Raw genomic sequence first — 20706 nt, 5'->3', positions numbered from 1 at the left:
CTGGAGATTTCCCCTCCAGCAGTTGATGTGCCAGAGCTTGGGGAGGAAGGTCATCTCCCTGCAAGAGAAGCACATGTGGTAACCCTGGAATTAATTCTGTGTTGTTGTTGATCAGTAGCTCAGTCATATCCAACTCTTTGTGACCCTCTAGACTGTAGCACTCCAGGCTCCCCTGTTCTTCACTATCTCCTAGAGCTTGCTCAAACTCATGTCCATTGAATTAGATGGTGGTGCCATCTAACCATCTCATGCTCTGTTGCCCCCTTCTTCTCCTGCCCTCAATCTTTCCCAATAACAGGGTATTTTCCAATGAATCAACTCTTCACATCAGGTGGCCAAAGTATGGGAGCTCCAGCTTCAGCATCTGTCCTTCCAATGAATATTCAGGGTTTTTCCTTTCCTTTGAGATTGACTGGTTTGATTTCCTTGCTGTCCAAGGGACTCTCAAGAGTCTTCTCCAGCACAGCATTTCTAGAATTCTTAACTCCAAACCAGATCTGCTGGAAAAGTCACGTGCGATTCGCCAAGCCAGAGACGAGAGGACCTTCCACATCTTTTACTATCTGATTGCTGGAGCCAAGGAGAAGATGCGAAGTAAGTGATGAGCAAGGACATGTGCTGGGAGACCTCAGCCCTCCCTTCCATCATTTTCCAGGATTAATTGATAGCTATTAAAACAGAGTCTGAGATCCTGCCAGGGAAAGAGTTATACACATCTCTGGGCAGCATCTCCTCATCTCCTTGGAGTGAATGAATGTGGCTTCTGTCAGTCATGTGCATTTACTGAGCATCTACTATGTGGCATAGCAGATGTGTTTCAGTTAGGCATTAAATATTTAAGTAATAATTAGACTGGGTGACATCAAGTCCAAATAGACGCAATCTGTGTCTTCTAGGAGGGGAGAAAGACAATTGCCAGGTACTTGCCTGGTGGCGCAGTGGATAAGAATCTGCCTGCCAGCAGGGGGCACAGGTTCGTCCCCTCATCTGGGAAGATCCCCTATGTCATGGAGCAACTAAACCAGTGCTCCACAAGAGAAGCCACCACAAAGAGAAGCTGGAGCGTTACAACAAAGAGTAGCCCCCGCACCCGCAACTGGAGAAAGCCCACACACAGCAGCAAAGACCCAGTACAGCCAAAAGTAAATTAAGTAAATAATTTTTAAGAGATAGCTGCCATATTTGCAAGTTTATAAAACTTGCAGGTATTTGAGATGCATTCTGATTTCATAAGGAATTTTGTAGTGGCTCCAAGCGCTTTTCGTTATACCTGTTTTGAAAGTAACTTTGAAGTGGTCTTTTCGTAGGGCGGGGTCAACTATATTTTTCTATAACGAGCCAGATAGTAAATCTCTTAGGCTCTGTAGGCCACATGGTTTTTGTCACAGCCACTGAGCTCTGCCTTTGTAAGTGCAGAAGCAGCCATAGGCAATGCTAAACCAGTGGGCATAGCTGTATTATGGTAGAATTTTACTTACAAAAATAGGAATACGCACTGTGCTGTAGTTTGCTGCTCTCTGTTGTAGGAAAAACATTTTTCACATAGAAACACTATACTGTATGCCAGACTCCAGTAGGAAATTATATAATATATTCTAGGCATGCAGAAGAATTAATCTTTACTAACTCTGAAAAAAGGAATATACCTGTCATATAGGTACATAGTATGCTCTACATTATAGTAATAAGTTTAAATCCTAAATTTTAGGAGAACAGTACAAGTTTTGCTTCCCATCATTTTTGTGACCTGGGGTTAGTTATTTTGCTAGGAAAATTACCAGAAGTATGCCTGGACTGGTACCTTTGCTGTGATGAGGTGTATTGTAACGTTCCACCACTAGAGGGAGCAGCGTTCATGATTTGATCTTGATACTTGGCATCTGGGGAAATTTTGGATAAAAGTGGGGAGTGGAATGGATGTTACACAGTGGCAAATAGGTAAACTATCGGCTACAGCACAGATGCTGTGGGGTGGCCCAGAGAGAAATGTTTATATTTTTCTTCCATCTCTGTGCCACCAAAGTCAACAGTCTGGTTGTTTGGAAACGGGTTCAAGTTTTGTGCTCTGCCTCCAGGCTTCCAGAAATCGAGCAGGGATAAGGCTAACTAAAATTCCTAGGAACCACTTGTATACTTGATGATAGGTTTGGGAAGAGGTTAGGGTTTTAGAGAGAACTGAATATTTTTAAAGATATCCTCAGTCTGGATAATGAAATCTTGGCGAAGACTCAGATCCTTGTGACTTTAATCAAGCATTTCAGTTAATCCAAAGGCTTGAGTTAACTGGCATCTTGGGTCAATTTAACCTCGACTTTATCAAGTAGCTTCCAAGTGACTTGACCCATGAAAGCCCTTCGCTTAAAAAGTAAAGCATCTTGCTGAATTCCCTCCAAAAGTATAATCAAATCCAGCCTAATTAACGATTGATCTGAAAGAGGACACTTGATATATTGGAGTTTGTCATAAATGCAAATGGTGTAAGAAAAAAGAATAAATTATAAATTTGAGGGAGAAAGGGATGAATAACAACAAAGAAATGTAACTACAGAATACAGCTTTATAGAGAACAATATTTAATAAGTGTCATAAACAGAGAGTTGGCAAATGTTTTTACTAAAGGGCCAAATAGTCCATATAGGTTTTGAGAATCGCATGGTTTTTATTGCAGCTACTCAACTCTGGATGCCATTGTAGCATGAAAGCAGCCATAGACGATAGACAAGGAAATGGGGGTGCCTGTGTTTCAATAAAACTTTATTTATAAAGACAACCAGCAGACCAGATGTGCCAACCCCTGATATAAGCCTTATCTATTATTACAGGGGCTTCCTAGTGGCACCAGTGGTAAAGAACTTGCCTGCCCATGCAGGAAACATAAGAGACATGGGTTCAATCCCTGGGTCAGGAAGATCCCCTGGAGCAGGAAATAGCAACCCCCTCCAGTATTCTTTGATGGAGAAGCCCATGGACAGAGAAGCTTGGAGGGCTACAGTCCATGGGGTTGCAAAGAGCTGGACATGACTGAAGTAACCTAGCATGCATTGATTGCTAGAAATAGTTTGAGAAGAGAGAGGATGTAAGAGCACTAAATCTTTTTCTATCATAGCAGGAAGTGAATGGGCAGTATCTAACCCATATCCAGAAGTAGTCATTAATATGATATACCAGTATAATATATAGTAAGCCTATTATATAGAGAAATAGTGATAACTACCAGGAAAAAAACAGTTAAAAGAGATAAAAAGCAGTTACTGTAGGTAACTACTATAGGTAGGAGTTGGATAAAGGATGGGACAAGCAATGGTGTTTTTATTATAAACCTTTTGATAGTAATATTTTTTTTCTCATAAAGTATTTGTTAAGTTTAACGTGTTTTATAAGGATAGGACAGAATCAACTATTACACAACATACGTAGAACAAAAATCACAGTGCTAACTAGATATCCAAAAAGATATGGTAAAATCATATATGGCTAGAGAATTATTTGATTATTAGAGAAGGAACACTGGGGTGATTCAGGAACAAATGCTGATGAACGTTGCAAAACAAGGGTGCCTTTCTCCTTCCTTGGGATGCTCGTGAAGTTCCTGTCAAATTCTATCCTACCAGTGATGACGAGAAGCTGCAAGTTGCATTTCTCAGGCTGTTAGTACCAGCTTCATATCTGTAGCTCAGTCACTGATATTTAAAATCTGTGTGCATGTTTAATTTTTATAAAAGTTTAATAAATGGATGAATAAATATTAATCTAACTTTTCAGACAGCTTTGTTCCTAAAGGCAAGATGCCTTTGGGAGACTGAGCTAAAGATGTTCCTTCCTCTGAGTAGACACCACTGTCCTGGCTAAGGAAGTGGGGCCAAGGCTGGATTTCAGTTGCCAGGCACCCTGGGGCAGTGCACAAGCTTCACCACTGTATGAGGCGGGTGATGGCTAGTGATCACTTCTATGCAGTGAAACAGAGGGAAGCTTTGAACTGTCCAAGTCTCTGGAAAGGGAAAGAAATTATGATGGACCAGACCCTTTATCAGGTCCCTGTCTCCTGTTCAAAGTGGAAGTGTCTTTCCTGACCACCCCCCCATCTTCCTGTTCTTCTAGATGACTTGCTTTTGGAAGGCTTCAACAACTACACATTCCTCTCCAATGGCTTTGTGCCCATCCCTGCCGCCCAGGATGATGAGATGTTCAATGAAACCGTGGAGGCCATGGCCATCATGGGGTTCACTGAGGAGGAGCAGCTGTGTAAGTCTTTTCACCTTGGGGAGGGAGACCTGCTCTGGGTTCCTGCTCTGGGTACTGACCCCAGAAATGCTTTATCAAATGTCCAGGCTCTTGTTCAACTTGTCCAAAAGAATTTGGGCGAAAAACATGAGGTACTAAGGAAAAAAAGAAATGAACACACACACACACACACACACTGAGGCTGAGGAGCAGAGGGAGCAGCGAAGCAGTTTATTTAGGGCAGAGTCGAAAGTTACACACTCAACACAGAGTGTAGGTACCTTGCAAATGAGGGGTGCCCTGCAGGGTTTTTTTTTGATCCCCCTTTTATTTTTAGCCCTTTAAATAGGTGGGTCTTTTTGATTAAGGGTGGGATATTCATTGAGGGGAAGGTTGAAGTGTGGCCTGGATTGCATCCATAGCATCAGTCCCTGGTCTTGAGCACTTGTCTCTGAAGCCACTTTACATGACTTTAAGAGCTGTATTCCCTTAAGTTTCCCTTTACTAGTCAGGCTCCACACATGGAGGGTCAGATAGGGTCACTGGCAACCCCTGCACTTCACTGCATTTCCTCCTCGGTTTTCTTGGTCAGAGCTTCTTGTTCATAGTCACAAAGTTTCTGTGCTAATGCCATTCCTCCATGAATCATGGCCTGATTAAATGCAAAACAGGGAGGTCACTTTGCCTTCCACCTGATGTCTGTGTATGAGGAGACCATCCTCGGGCCCAGCCCTGCCTTTCCGGCCTCAGTACCACTGGAATAAGTTAGGGACTTTTCTTTGGTCGGGACAGATTTCTGCTCTCTGAATTCCCCACTCAAAAAAAAAATGGAAAAGAAGGAAAATTAGTATTACTTTAGGTGGCTTTTTGCTGTCTTAGAAAAGTGGCTATGTTAGGCCTCTTTTGGCCACAACTGACCAAATTGGCTTAAGCAAAAAGTAAAATGATTCATTCATGTAGCTGGAAAATTCAGGGATACTGGCTTCATGAACAGCAAATTCTTGGGACTCTAAGAATGTCTTTGGAACTTGGTATCTCAGTAACCTTGTCTTTAAGTAGGTGATAGTTTCTGGGCAACAAAATGGCTGTTGCAGCTCCAGCCCTTACATCCATTGGGTTTATGTCCAGCAGAAATGAGCAGAGTGGATTCCTTGCCTGAGTCCCTTAATGAAGTCTCATTGTCTAGGTTGACATGCATAATCCTGAACTACTCACAATGAGCCAGGGTTGTAGAAAGCTCTATTACATCTCTTTGTTATGGTCTCTATTCCATTCTTGAAGCTGGAGGTAGAGAGGTTATTGGCCTTATCAAGAATAGGTAGGTGGAGGGGAGGGGAAGTAATTGCGGCAGTGGGTGTACTTGGGTTCTTCCTGGAAAGGCAGTTCTGGCGATGGGTCAGTATTGATCAATATCATCATACCAATGACCAAGAAACACATTTGGTTCTCAGACTAGGAAAGCTCATAGAGACATTCCTGGTTTCCATACTGTGCGAGAAACACGTTTCCTTCTGAATTAGATATGCCTTAATATTTAAGATTAATCTCTTTGGGAAACACCAGGACAAGATTGTGGAAATTTTCCCTTTCTTGCCATGTTCGCACCCTCTTTGAAGCCCCAGAACGAGGGCTACAGTTGCCAAAATGCAGGGCAACTGCACTTTGCAGGACGGGCAGCTCCTCCAGAGATAACTTGGGGCTGAAAACAAGAAGATTCCATGAGTCAGATAACAGATGGTGGGCCTTTGTGGCTTTTGGCTGGGATCCCACTTCAGAATCCAGTGCTTACAGCATCCCTTCCTGAAAGACATCGGCTCTCCAAGAATGATTCATTTTATTTGGAACATGAGTTCATTTTACTTCTAATCTTTGCTTTTAGAAAAATGCAGCTGTTGACTAAGTACTTGCTTTGGGCCAGGTATTTGGTAAACTTCCCTTTTTAAAAAACGTACCAAAAATATACCAGAATGTTCAGTTTTATGTACATAATAAAAAACTGCAACAAACTAAAATATTAATTGATAGAAGATTTATTCAGTTATTGTTTGACCTTATGAAAGAAAACAATGAGTCCTTTCAGACATTACCTTATGTGGAAGTGCTTCTAATATATTTAAAGTGAAGACATCAGGGGACAAAACTGTCTGCTAAGTGCTTTATGCACATTATTTAATGTTGCAACAAACCTAGGAGATGACTGTTGTTACCGCAGTTTGCAAATGAAGAAACTGAGGCACAGAGAATCAAAGATACACACAGAAGAGACACACAGCAAGTCACTTATGGGGCTGGGACTCATTCTTGGGTCTCATGGAATCCCAAACCCCACTTTATGATGTGCTGTGCTCTGTTTTTGTATGTGGGAAGGTGGGTTTTGTTCTATAAATTAAAAAAAAAGTCTATGTCAGAACCAAGGTATGGAAACCAAGGTTAGAAGGAACCCAGAATGTTCTACAATGTGGAGTCATTTTTTAGATGATAAGTGATGCAGAAACCCACCATGAGGTGGTGGTCCCTTCTCTAGTCCTTTTCCGTCCATCTGATGACTTTCACAGAGAGGAGCAGTTTGGCATCTATGCGGTCTTCATCCCCTCCCTGGCACTTGTTCATCACCCTTTTAACCTTGGAGAGCAGACCCCAAGTTGAGCACCCTGGGCAGGTCCCAGCCTCTTGCTAGCATTTGATAGTATGATTTATTTTCCATGTATTTATTTTAATCATGGCCATCTATTTATGGCAAGAAAAGCTGATTTTTTCACTTAAGATAAAGTAAATCTTAGGAGAGAGGAGTGAGATTGTAAAGGAAAGTGCTGAGTATCAGAGCACTGGAGAAGGAAATGGCAGCCCACTCCAGTGTTCTTATCTGGAGAATTCCATGGACGGAGGAGCCTGGTGGGCTACAGTCCATGGGGTCACAAAAGCCTGGGACACGACAGCACCTGAGCACACAGGCAGACAACCTGCATAGTCACGTGAAAGCAAATAAATAAATAATAGAGCAGTGGGATGTCTGCAGCATGCTGTGTGCGCACTAAGTCACCTCAGTCCCGTGTGGCTCTGGAGACCCCATGCACTGTAGCCCGCCAGGCTCCTCTGTCCATGGGATTCTCCAGGCGAGAATACTAGAGTGGGTTGCCATTTCCCTCTCCAGGGAATCTTCCCGACCCAGGGATCGAACCCACGTCTCGTACATCTCCTACAATGGGACTGTGGAAATCTACCCTCTGCATAAAAATATTCAGCCAGTAATGATACAGATGAAACCTGAAGCGGCATCAACGGTGAATGACTGACACCTGGAAACAGATCTAGACAGTCTCTGGGAGGATCTCTGGGCGGGGGCGCTGGAGTTAGCTGCTGGGAGCTCATGTCCTGGCTGGGTTATTAGCAGCTGTGTGAACTCCCAGCATCTAACTCCAGAGCCCCTGCCCCCAGATCCTCCCAGAGACTGTCTAGATCCATTTCCAGTGTCAGTCATTTACAATTGATGCCGCTTCAAGTTTCATCTATATCATCACTGGTTGAATATTTTTACTCAAAGGGTAGATTTCCACAGTCCCGATGTAGGAGCCGTACGTCTCCACCTGCCTGCATTGGCAGGCGGGTTCTTTACCACTAGTGCCACCTGGGAAGCCCTGGTATGCCTATAGAGCAAGCATTAAGATGAGGGTGAGGGCTTCCCTGGTGGTCCAGGGGCTAAGACTCCATGCTCCCAGTGCCGGGGGCCAGGGTTCGATCCCTGGTCCAGGAACTAAAGCCACATGCGGCAACTAAGAGTTTGCTTACCACAACTAAAGATCCCGCACGCTGCAGCAAAGATTGAAGACACTGTGTGCCACAGCTCAGACCCGGACAGCCAAAATAAATAATAAAAAATATATAGTTATAATTTAAAATTTAAAAAGGAAAAGATGAGGGTGTTCAGGGCCTTCTCTGGTGGTTCAGTGGCTAAGACTCCACACTCTCAATGCAGGGGGATGGAGTTTGATCCCCCGTCAAGGAACTAGTTCCCACATGCTGCAGCTAAGAGTTTGCATGCTGGTTCTGCACGCCTCAGCTAAAGATCCTTCATGCCATAACTAAAAAAAAATCCAGCATGCTGAAATGAAGATTGAAGATCCCGCATTCTGCAACTAAGACCCAGTACAGCCAAATAAGTAAATGAATTAAAATAAAGAAATATTTTTTAAAAAGATGAGAGTGGGGCATGGACTTAGGCCATTGTGTATACCAACCCTGATGATAAATCTAGGGCTGCTCCCAACTCTCCCCAGAAAGGTCAAAGGAAAATGGGGAGCTGAGCCCTGGAGTGGCATGAGGGCCCAGGTGACCAGTCTCCTCTGGCTCCTGGACCTTAGCAAGAGAGAAGTACTTGCCCAGGTTGCACAGAGAGCTAGCAGCAGTGTAAGACCATCGTAATCATGATGACATCATAGCAACTGCTGTTTATTGAGCACTGTGTGGGTTTAGGTGCTTTGTGCTGTGCTGTGGTATCCGCTCAGTCGTGTCCAACTCTTTGCAATCCCAAGCACTGTAGCCCGCCAGGCTCCTCTGTCCATGGGGATTCTCCAGGCAAAAATACTGGAGTGGGTGGCCATGCCCTCGTCCAGGGGATCTTCCCAACCCAGGGATTGAACCCAGGTCTCCCACATTGCAGGCCAATTCTTTACCAGCTGAGCTACCAGGGAAGTCCCTGGGTTTAGGTACTATGCATTTAACCCTCATGACAGTCCTATGAAGTAGGTGTTCTTATGGGCCTTCAGATGGCAAAGTGGGGGCCCAGAGAGGCTAATACCTGACTCCAAGTCACACAGCTGCTAATAACACAGCCAGGGTGTGAACTCCCAGCAGCTAACTCCAGCGTTTCTGCCCTCAGATCCTCCCTGAGGCTATCTAGGTCCATTTTCAGATGTCAGTCATTCACAGTCGATGCCACTTCTGGGTTCCACCTATATCATCACTGACTGAATATTTTTATACAGAGAGTAGATTTCCACAGTTCCATCCACTCTGGACTTTGTCCTAAACAACAATTTCTGTAAAATCACTAAGTGTATGTCCTGGTTATACTATTTCAAATAAATTAGTAGAAGTCCCTAACTATTGAAATGTTTTAAAAGTTTCCTGCGTGCTAAGTTGCTTCAGTCACGTCTGACTCTTTGCAACTCCATGGACTGTAGCCTGCCAGGCTCCTTGGTCCATGGGATTTCCCAGGCAAGGATACTGGAGTAGGTTGCCATTTCCTACTCCAAGGGATCTTCCCAACCCAGGGATCGAACCTGTGTCTCTTAACATCTCCTGCTTTGGTGGGTGGGTCACTCTCTGTACTTACTGTGTACAGGTGGTGCATCTGTTACATGTTGAGAAACCTGCTTCCTGCTTCTCAGTACTAAGGGTGGCATATTAGTCTCCTGTCGTTGTTGTAACAAGTGACCCCCTGCTTGGTGGCTTAAAACAGAAGGAATTTATTCTCTCATGGTTCTAGAGGCCAGGAGTCTGAAACCAAGGTGTGGCCAGGGGTGGTTCCTTCCAGGGGTTCTGAGGGAGAATCCATCCCGGGTCAGTCATCTGTCTTCTGTGGCTGCCAGCAGTCCTTGGCTTGTAGACGCATCACCCCAATCTGCCTTCTTCTTCATGCTTCTTCTGCTCTGTGTGACTTCTCTCTGTTATCAGCTCACTTGTGGTTGGAATTAGGACCAGTTTAATTTAGTGTTAGTCTCTCAGTCATTTCCAACTCTTTGTGACCCCATGGACTATAACCTTCCATGCTCCTCTGTCCGTGGGATTTCCCAGGCAAGACTACTGGAGTGGGTTGCCATCCCCTTCTCCAGGGACTGGACTCAGGCCTCCTGCATTTAAGGCCCACCAGTTTAATCTAGGGACTTCTCAGGCAGTGCTGATGGTAAAGAATCCAGCTGCCAATGCAGGAGACACAGGAGATTCGAGTTTGATCCCTGGGTTTGATCCAGGGACAATCCCCTGGAGGGAGAAATGGCAACCCACTCCAGAATTCTTGCCTGGAGACTCCCATGGACAGAAGAGCCTGATGGGCTACAGTCCATGGGGTTGCAGAGAGTGGGACATGACTGAGCATGTGCACGCATGCACGCGCGTGCGCACACACACACACAGTTTAATCTAAGGTGATTTATTTCATTTAATTGCCTCTGCAGGGATCTTTTTTCAAATAAGGTCACATTTGCAGGTTCTGGGTGGTCACTTCTTTGATGGCCACCAGTCAACTGCTGTTTAGTACCCACTGGGCCAGGCCTATGGCTTGCAGCATCTCTCCTGATATAAATTTCATGAAGCAGGTACTTCTGTTACTCTGTCCATTTTGCAGATGGGGAAAATGAGGCTCTGCAAGATGAAGCTAGGATTTGAACTCAGGACACCCTAACACTAGAGTGCATGCTTTCAACCACTGCCCCGGACCCCAGCCTCGCCACCTGTACCATCTGGGCAGCCCTGCCCACTTTGCTGCTTTGTTGCCCACCAGCTCTTTTGACCTGGGAGTGGTGACTGCTCTTCTGTCATTTCTGACTGTGTTATCTACACAAGGAAGTGCAAACTGGCAGCACCGGAGCCCACAGAAGAGATCGACCTCCACGTTAGAGTTGTTAATTATATTATTTTTTATTATTTAGTTTTAAATTTATTATTCATTTACTTGGCTGTGCTGGGTCCTAGTTGCAACATGTAGGCTCTTGGTCACAGCATGCCAGCTCTCTAGTCGTGGTGCACAGGCTTAGTTGCCCCTGTCATGTTGGATCTTAGCTCCCCAACCAGGGATCAAACCCACGTCCTTCGCATTGCGAGGTGGATTCTTAACCTATGAACCACTAGGGAAGTCTCCAAGTTGTTAATTTTAAACTTGGGTAGATTTCACATGAAAATCTGGGTTTCCCCATCATCTTTGGAAAAAGCAGAGGTCTGGCAGCTCTGGGTTTGCCTCCCTTGTGGCCATGATTGGAGTTTCGGGTGTCGCCTTTCATACAGGGTCCCCATGAGTCCCTGCAGTCCCCATCGATCTGCTTTTCTCATGTAGACCAGGGGTTCTCAACCAAGGTTGGGGGGGCGGCCCCCAGCGGACAATTGGCAACGTCTGGATACATTTTTGGTTGTCGTAACTTGGGAAAGGGTAGCACTACTGACAGAGTCTGAGATGGCTAGATAGCGTTACCGACTCAATGGACAGGAATTTGAGCAAAGTCTGGGAGATAGTGAAGGACCGAGAAGCCTGTCATGCTGCAGTCTGTGGGGTCGCAGAGTCGGACGTGATTTAGCGACTGCACACAGAGACAGCAATACTGACATCTAGTGGTTAGACAGCAAGGATGCAGCTAAACACCCCCACAATCAAGTATCTGGGCCAAAAATTCACTAGTGCCTGGGCTGAGAAATCCTGAGTTTCACTACTTATAATGCAGGCATTTCAGCAATCCCTCATTTAGACTTTCATTTTAAGAACTGTGAGTATTGCACCTGATGGTTTATAGAGCCCCTTCATAGATGTTATTAAAGAAACTGCCTCAGCTGTTTCCTTTTGACAGAAACTTTGTTCACTTGAGAGGAAAGTTTCTCCAGTGGTGAGTGGGAGCATATAGGTGGGTGGTCTAGGCCTTTTTCCTCCTGAGCTGGGCCAGGGTCCCTAACGTGTGAGAACAGTTGTAGTAAAGCTTTATCGTGACCCCATGGACTATAGAGTCCATGGAATTCTCCAGGTCAGAATACTGGGGTGGATAGCTGTTCCCTTCTCCAGGGGATCCTCCCAACCCAAGGATGGAACCCAGGTCTCCCGCATGGCGGGTGGATTCTTTACCAGCTGAGCCACAAAGGAAGTCCAAGAATAATGGAGTGGGTAGCCCATCCCTTCTCCAGCAGATCTTCCCAAGCCAGGAATCAAACCAGGGTTTCCCACATTGCAGGCGATTCTTTACCAACTAAGCTATCAGGGAAGCCCAAAAGGTCCCAAAAGGTTCCAAAAAATCCCCCCCAAAAAGATTGTCATCCCTAATTTGGCCTGAGGAATCAGAGTAGGCTGGAATCTCTATGTTTTGTTCTTGAAACAGTGATTTCTTCTTGGAAATCCTGGGTGATCTGCACCTCAGGTAATCTAAAGCCAAGTATTTGCATTGATCAGTCCTCCATCCATCCATCCATCTATCCATCTCTTCATCGTCCATCCATCCGTCCATCCATCCATCTCTCCATCCTCTGTCTATCTATATTGATCAATCCACTAATTGATCATCCATCTATTATCTAACCATACACTGATCCATCCATCATCCATCTTCCTTCCTTCCGTCCATCCATCACTTCATTTTCCATCCATCCATCTACCCTCCCTCCCCCATATGTGTCTGGACCCTGGAGAAGGTTAGGGGAATATAAAGAAGATCGGACATCCCCCTGAGCTCCAGGAACTCGTGGTCTTGGGAGGATTTCAGGCTCAGAAACCATTTTGACAGCGGCATGGATTGAGTCTGGCGTCAGAAGGGTTCCCAGGGTCTGGCAACACACTGTTTTGTCTGGAGATGCCTCGACAACCAGTGGAAGACTCCCCTTTCTTCATCCCAACATGAACGTTCACACACCCAGCCAGAGCATGCTCAGAAGCACAGGGTTCTGTTTTCTCTTTAGATATAGTTTATTGATGTAAAATTTACATTTAGAAGGTTGTGTGTAAGTGTATATAGTTGATGAATTTTTACACACCGAACACACTTGCGTAACTGGTGCCTATTTTAACTAAGAGAACACAAACACCACCAACCCCCATGAAACTCCTCATGCCTCTTCTCGTAACTTCCCCAGCCAAGGATAACCACCGTCCTGACTTCCAGCAGCATAGATGTGCCTGTTAAATGGATTTATGTGATATGTTCTTGTTTGCATCTGGAGGCCTTCCTTCAGCATTCATGTTTGTGAGATACAGCAGGATTTTTTGTTTGTTTGTTTGTAATTGTTAATCATTCAATCTCCTTGATGTATCAAAGGGCCAGATAGTAAATATTTCAGCCTTACCAGGCAGGCCATACGATTTCCATGGCAACTGTTGAATTCTGCCATTTAGCGTGCAAACAGCTATAGACAGCATGTTAAGTGAATGAGTTTGGCTGGGTTCCAATAAAACTTTATTTTCAAGGGCAGGTGATGAGCTGGATTTGGTCCACAAGCTATAGATTTCCATGCCCTCCTGCACACAATTCCATTGTAGCGCAAGCTTTTTAGCAACAATCCAAAAATATTCTGTTCTCTCCTCTTAGCACAATTGGGTTGTTTGGCTTTTTCCAGTTAGACACAAGTTAGTGACTGAACAAGACTAGACAAAGGCTCAGAACGGAGTCTCTCGGGGAAAGCTGTAGGCCGCCTCCGGGTCCTCGGTGACTTACAGACTCTGGATCTTGATGTTGGCATTTCTGTCTCATCTGGTCTTCTCTCCTCACTCCAGCCATATTGAGGGTGGTGTCATCTGTCCTGCAACTCGGAAATATTGTCTTCAAGAAGGAAAGAAACACAGACCAGGCTTCCATGCCGGATAACACAGGTGCCTGCTGCTTTTTTTGTGATAACTGATGACTTTGGTGACGGGAGGAAAGATCACATTGTCTTGGTTATTTTTCTGGCTGAGGATATCTGGGGTGTTAATAAGAACTAGACTGGGTTGCTATCACTTGATCCTTTTTTCAAACTTTTCACTGCTGAAATCCTACGTGGAAAATTCTCCAGTCAGAGTGTTGGGGGGAAAAAACTAGGTTTTGGATGAGATAGGACCCTTAGGGAGTACCTCTTCTAAAACCCCACACTCATTTATTTTGTTAAACGAGTATTTTTGAACACCTGCTAAATGCCGGGCAGTGGGATACAGTGAGAAATGAGAAGGAACCACCCCATTCTTTTCTTTTTTTTTTAATTATTATTATTATTTTTTTTTACTTTACAATATTGTATTGGTTTTGCCAAATATCAATGTGAATCCACCACAGGTATACATGTGTTCCCCATCCTGAACCCTCCTCCCTCCTCCCTCCCCATACCATCCCTCTGGGTCGTCCCAGTGCACCAGCCCCAAGCATCCAGTATCATGCATCCAACCTGGACTGGCAACTCATTTCATATATGATATTATGCATGTTTCAATGCCATTCTCCCAAATCACCACCCCATTTCTTATGCCGTGTATGGTCTTGTTGGGGATACAGACCTCATGTTTCCCTGAAGTGGGGTTGTCAGATAAAACACAGGATGCCCAGTGGAATTTGAATTTCAGATAAACACTTCTGATTGTAAGTATGTCCTAGGCAATACTGGGGACATAATTATACTAAAAATTCTTCATTGCTTATCCGAAATTCAAGTTTCACTGGGTGTCCTGTATGTTTTTCCTAAATCTGACAGCCCTACCTGCAAATAAACAGTGTTTTGTGTTTCAAAAAGATGGCTGGATACCACCATGCTTGTTGGCGGCTGATCCAGAAGGATGACTCAGGTTCCCAGCTTGCTCACCTGTGGCCTCAACACCCCTGTCTCAATATTGGGCTGCTTTTCCAAGCTCCCTTTTGAACTGCCAGTTGTTTCTTATGTCTTACACTCCCCAAAATGGCAAGTTAAAGAAAATCTCATTCTGAGGAGAGACCCTCAGGGAAACAGAAATGAAAAGAGCACCTTTGCAAAAAGACGGGGGGAAAAATCCTAAAACTACACGATCTATCGTCCACCTCACACCATTCCAGACCATTGTATGTCGCTAGTCCTCACATTTAGGAAGCAGCTAACGTTGGATTTTTTTTTTTTTTTTTTTTTGAGAAAACCTTTTTAAATGCAGAACTACATGAATACGAGAGCCCACATGTCCACCATTCAGAATAGACATTTGTGACTATTTTTGAATACTTCTTTATCTTTAGAATGAAACGAGACACAGTATAGACAAGACTGACGTCTCTCATTCTCCCAGCTGGGTCTCGTTCTTCTCCCTGAACCTCCTGACAAGCACAATTGTACTTTACCAGATACCCTTCTGGTCTTATGTTTATACCCTCACACACATATATCTGAACAATATACAGTGGTGTTTTGTGAGTGTGTTTTTTTATTTACATGGATGATATCACACTATAGACATCATCTTGCAACTTTTTTTCTAGAGAAAAAATACTTACAAAAATACCGTGATATATTTGTTTGTTCCCTTGTGAACAAACATTTAAGTTGTTTCCAATATTTTTCTCTCTGCATATATTGCCACATATATCTTGGGATGGCAGAACAAATGCTTATTGAATTTAACTATATGTCAGGTATATACCTACCTCATTTAATCCCATTGACAATCAAACAACATACCAAATAGCTGACCATTTCTGCAAGCTAGAGTTTGGGAAGTTAAGTAGCATTTCCAAAAAAGCACATGGCTAAGAAGTGGGAAAAGAGCGAGGAGCTGAACCTGGCTCTGGCCCGAAGCCCCCAGTTGGGGCACACCTCCATCCCGGCCCCATCACTGCCTCTTGGTAAGACGCTGGGGGTGAGGCCACTAATGACAGCAGCTTATAGGACTCTTTCATGCTGTGGTCACTGTCATGTTCCACATCGAGAAAAAAGTGTATCCACAGGTCACAGATATCACATGCAATATGCCTTCTTTTCCAAGCCTTCACTTTTGTGATGCACTTAATATGTTTCTTTCCTCCATCCAGCGGCTCAGAAAGTTTGCCACCTCATGGGAATTAATGTGACAGATTTCACCAGATCCATCTTGACCCCACGTATCAAAGTTGGGCGGGATGTGGTGCAGAAGGCTCAAACCAAAGAACAGGTAAGTGATGCATTTGCCATTTATTCCTGCATTTGTCATTTATTCCTGAAGACTCTTCCATCCATCTACCCTTCCATCCATCCATCCACCCATCCATCCACCCTTCCATCCATCCACCCTTCCACCCACCCACCCACCCATCCACCCTTCCACCCACCCACCCATCCATCCATCCACCCATCCACCCACCCACCCACCCATCCATCCACTCATCCATCCATCCACTCATCCATCCATCCACCTACCCATCCATCCACCCACCCATCCATCCACCCTCCCACCCATCCATCCATCCATCCATCCACCCATCCACCCATCCATCTATTCACCCATCCATCCATCCACCCACCCACCCATTCATGCATCTGTTACCTAACCAAACTTGGGTCTGTTAATCAACCATGCAGCAAAGCCAATTTGTGGTGAAGGAAAGTATACCATTTACTGCATGTGCCCAACAAGGATAATGGGTGGCTCATGCTCAGAAGACCTAAACTTCCTGTTGGCTTTCAGGGAAGGACTTTTCCATCCACCCATCCATCCATTTTTTTATCCCCTGTATATCCAGTACTGGAATAATCAAAGTCCCGTGTCAGGTCCTGAAGGTACAACCCTGGCTGAGCGAGAACATCAGAGGCTCTCACTCCTGACCTCATCTTGATCTCTTAGTTGAAGGTATGAGGGCTGAGTTAACCTTTGGAAATGTCTCTGGACCTTTTCTAGAGGCAGGACTGACTGCCTCTAAGTGACCCTGGGGTGGAGCAGGCTCCACTGTGTTCCAGGTCCCTCTGGTAGAAAGTGACTACTTAGCCACATCGCCATTCCTTAGGTCTAACCACTCTGTCCCTTATTGCCAGTTGTAGAGATGGTATACTTTCCTTTTCTTTGTTTATCTTTTAAGGAGTAATTGTAGATAGAGGGAGTATAAAAATCCAGGACCACCAGTCAGGCTCTTGTGAAAATGCACCCATTGGGAGTAACCCTGTCCCCTTACTCCCTGCAGGCAGACTTTGCCGTAGAAGCTTTGGCCAAGGCCACTTATGAGCGCCTTTTCCGCTGGATACTTACCCGAGTGAACAAAGCCCTGGACAAGACCCACCGGCAAGGGGCTTCGTTCCTGGGGATCCTGGACATCGCTGGGTTTGAGATCTTTGAGGTACAACTTGGCAGGATCGCAATAGACATAGTCCGGGTTCTCTGGAAATTAGCTTCCATTTAGAGAAATTCATTATTTTTGGAGAAAGGCAGGCAGCTACTATAGGGTGGGAAGTACTATAGGGTGGGAAGCTGTCTCATGAAGGTTAAATCTTTGAGGGTATTAGAGACAGAAATCCAGTGGGGAATGTACTGGTTTGTAAACAGAGGCCAGAGGTACAGCTGGATCCAACAGGCGGGACATGAACTCCTGCCATCTCCCTCTCTCCGCTATCCTCCACTTTGGCTTCATTCTCAAGCGGGCTCTCCCCTCATGGTGGCAATGTGGCTGCCATCGATCCAGACTGCCTCTTAGTTCCAACCAGTTCCAGTTCTTTCCAGTAGTTCCATCTCACATCTTGGAATTGAGTGTCGTTGAATCTTACCTGAGTTGGGTCACATGGTCATCTCAGAGCCAAGCACTGTTTTTAGGGTCTTTCAGTATTTCATACCCACTCCAGTGTTCTTGCCTGGAGAATCCCAGGGACAGGGGAGCCTGGTGGGCTGCCATCTATGGGGTCGCACAGAGTCGGACATGACTGAAGCGACTTAGCAGCAGCAGCAGCAGTACTTCAAAGAGTATAAAATGGCTACTAAATCCCACTCCCATGAGTTGGAGGGAAGTTCTCAGTGAAAGAGAATATGCCCAAAACAGATATTCCAAAACATATCTCCCTCTTTGAGCCTCAGTTTCCACATCTGTAATATGGGGATAATGAGGGACTTCCCTGGCACTCCAGGGGTTAAGACTCTGCACTTCTATTGCAGGGGACAGGTTCAATCCCTGGTTGGGGAACTAAGATCCCATGGCATGGGGTATTGCCAAAAAAAAATTGGGGTGTTGAAATACCTTACATGGTTATTCTATCTATAAATCATTGTGCAGATGGAGATCAGCATTCTTAAAACCACGTGACATGGGAATAAGTAACTCTTACCAGCCCTCATGAGCCCCGGGAAGCCTTCAGTGGGGCCTGAGCCCTCTCTGGGTGCTGAAATGGCAGGGCAGGCTCGTGGAAAGGGTGTCCGGTATAGGGTCTCTCCAGCACGGAGCTCCTCGGGCCCCCGAGTCGTGGACCATGATGCTCACGGGTCTCCCCGGTGTTGTTGCTCAGGTGAACTCATTCGAGCAGCTGTGTATCAACTACACCAACGAGAAGCTGCAGCAGCTCTTCAACCACACCATGTTCATCCTGGAGCAGGAGGAGTACCAGCGCGAGGGCATCGAGTGGAACTTCATCGACTTCGGGCTGGACCTGCAGCCCTGCATTGAGCTCATCGAGCGGCCGGTGAGGCCCCACATCACGCACATGCAGCCGGCATGCAGACCCTGTGCTGTCTCCACTCGGGCACAGCTTCCCCAAGTCCTGAAAGGCTGTAAACTGAATCTTCGTGAACTAAATTACCGTGTCCTTTAGCCCACATTTTCCTATCGAAACTGTTGCTTCTTTTTATCCCTCCCCTTTCTTCCCTTCCCCACCGTGCCTGTCCCTCCCCTCCTCTCTCCAGTCATTCATTCCCAAAAGCAAGGATCTTGCTTTTGTTTGCTGACCCATCCCGAACTCCTGGAACCATGCACGTAGTAGGTGCACAAGAGATCATTATTGAACGACCATTGATTGACCTACATTATTGAATGACCTACTATACGCTCAGCTGTAAAGAATCCACCTGCCAATGCAGGAGATGCAGGTTTGATCCCTGGGTCAGGAAGATCCCCTGGAGAAGGAAATGGCAGCCAGCTCCAGTATCCTTGCCTGGGAAATCCCATAGACCGAGGAGCCTGGCAGGCTACCGTCCACGGTGTTGCAAAAGAGTTGGACACAACTTAGCGACTAAACAGCTGTATGCTGGGCCCTCTCTTTAGAGTCTGCGATGTAACAGTGAACCAGATGGACACAGTCCCTGCCCTCCTGGAGGAGCAGACGATGAAACTAGACAAAAAAGAGAAGCAACTGAAACTCCTGATAAGAGCAAAGCTGAGAGTGCTTTAGGGATGCCTGCTTTGGACAGAATAGCCAGGAAAGGCTTCTCTGATCTGAGTCTAAAAAGTAAAGAACATTCCAGCAGAGCAAATAGCATGTGCAGATTTGATGGTGCTCCTGACGCCTTAGTTTAAACTGTCTCAGCCATAGGGGAGCACTTTACTCAAAGGAACCCTTAGGTGAATTTATTTGTAAAGGAACACAATTTATGACTAGAAGTGTGAAATCTTTGTGATGTTGTGCATGCTTCCTGGCGCTTGCATCCCTAGTGCTGGTCCATTGGGCACAGAATACTATGAGGATAGATTGAGGGGGTGGAGATGGAGCGTGTAAATCCATCTTTATAGGTAAGGAGATATGCTAATGGAGCCTGCGCATGTGTTTGGGTGGCCAGCCTGAGGCTCGGGTGCCCTTGCTATGATCTGCTTGTCTTCCACAGACCAACCCCCCAGGTGTGTTGGCCCTGCTGGACGAGGAGTGCTGGTTCCCCAAAGCCACAGACAAGTCTTTTGTGGAGAAGCTGTGCACGGAGCAGGGCAGCCACCCCAAGTTTCAGAAGCCCAAGCAGCTCAAGGACAAAACTGAATTCTCTATCATCCACTATGCCGGAAAGGTACCAGGCAAATGTCCCAGAGGCCTCTTCATCCCAGGGGACCCAAGCAGGATGTTCCAAGTAAGAACAGCTTAGGAGTGGCGGGACCCAGAGGCCTCTGGTGTAAGTCAGACCCCAACCAAGCCTTATACATGATTTGTCTAAGCATCAGTAAGGGACAAGATTTAGAGATATATAATGGGCTAATGTATGTATGATCCCTGTATATTAAAGATAGAGAATATATATGCTATAAAAGGCTAATGTATATGTTGTATATTACAGACATATATGAGATGTATATTAGAGAGGCCACTAATATGCTCCAACTATGGTAGCCAGGCTACCCCTGTGGCTCAGCTGGTAAAGAATCTGCCTGCAATGTGGGAGACCTGAGTTCAATCCCTGGGTTGGGAAGATTCCCTGGAGAAGGGAAAGGCTACCCACTCCAATATTCTGGCCCAGAGAATTCCATGGACGGTCCATGGGGTTGCAAAGAGTCAGACAGGACTGAGCAACTTTCACTTTCATGGTAGCCAGGCAGTTCTTTCCTGTATAGACTCTGAACAGGAAGGGCCAGCTGGAATGGGGTGACCAATAAACCAACTTTTGAGTCCAACAGAAATCTCCTTTATCATGGGCCTTGGGTTTGCCATTGCCAGCTTGTGCCACTCAGGAAATCTGTCTTCTTTTTCTTCTTTCTCCTCCTTCCTCCCCCCTTTTCCCCTATGCGTCTCCTCCATCATCATTGTCATCACTATCATCATCATATTATAGTTCTTAATATACAGGACCTTTCCCTATGGCTCCGGAGAGGCCTGGATCATGTAGAAAAGACATAACTCAGTCTGGCTTGCAGACATTTATTGACTCCCTGGTATATCCACTACATC

The 20706-nt window shown here is 45.5% G+C and overlaps 1 protein-coding gene across 3 annotated transcripts in view; it reads left to right on the top strand.

Annotated features, from left to right (window-relative positions):
* MYH11 (myosin heavy chain 11) overlaps positions 1-20706 on the top strand; it is a 127914-nt gene that overhangs the window by 67744 nt on the left and 39464 nt on the right. For all 3 annotated transcript variants that reach the window (XM_061401201.1, XM_061401200.1, XM_061401203.1), the window contains 7 exons: positions 496-594; positions 4099-4242; positions 13679-13774; positions 15924-16042; positions 17046-17198; positions 18352-18525; positions 19661-19834. In XM_061401201.1, the coding sequence (XP_061257185.1) occupies positions 496-594; positions 4099-4242; positions 13679-13774; positions 15924-16042; positions 17046-17198; positions 18352-18525; positions 19661-19834 (959 nt within the window). The remainder of the gene's footprint in view (positions 1-495; positions 595-4098; positions 4243-13678; positions 13775-15923; positions 16043-17045; positions 17199-18351; positions 18526-19660; positions 19835-20706) is intronic.

Source organism: Bos javanicus, chromosome 25, assembly GCF_032452875.1.
Source record: "Bos javanicus breed banteng chromosome 25, ARS-OSU_banteng_1.0, whole genome shotgun sequence".
Classification (NCBI taxonomy): Eukaryota; Metazoa; Chordata; class Mammalia; order Artiodactyla; family Bovidae; genus Bos; species Bos javanicus.
The sequence above is the reverse complement of the archived record's forward strand: the minus strand, read 5'-3'. Positions and strand labels throughout refer to the sequence as shown.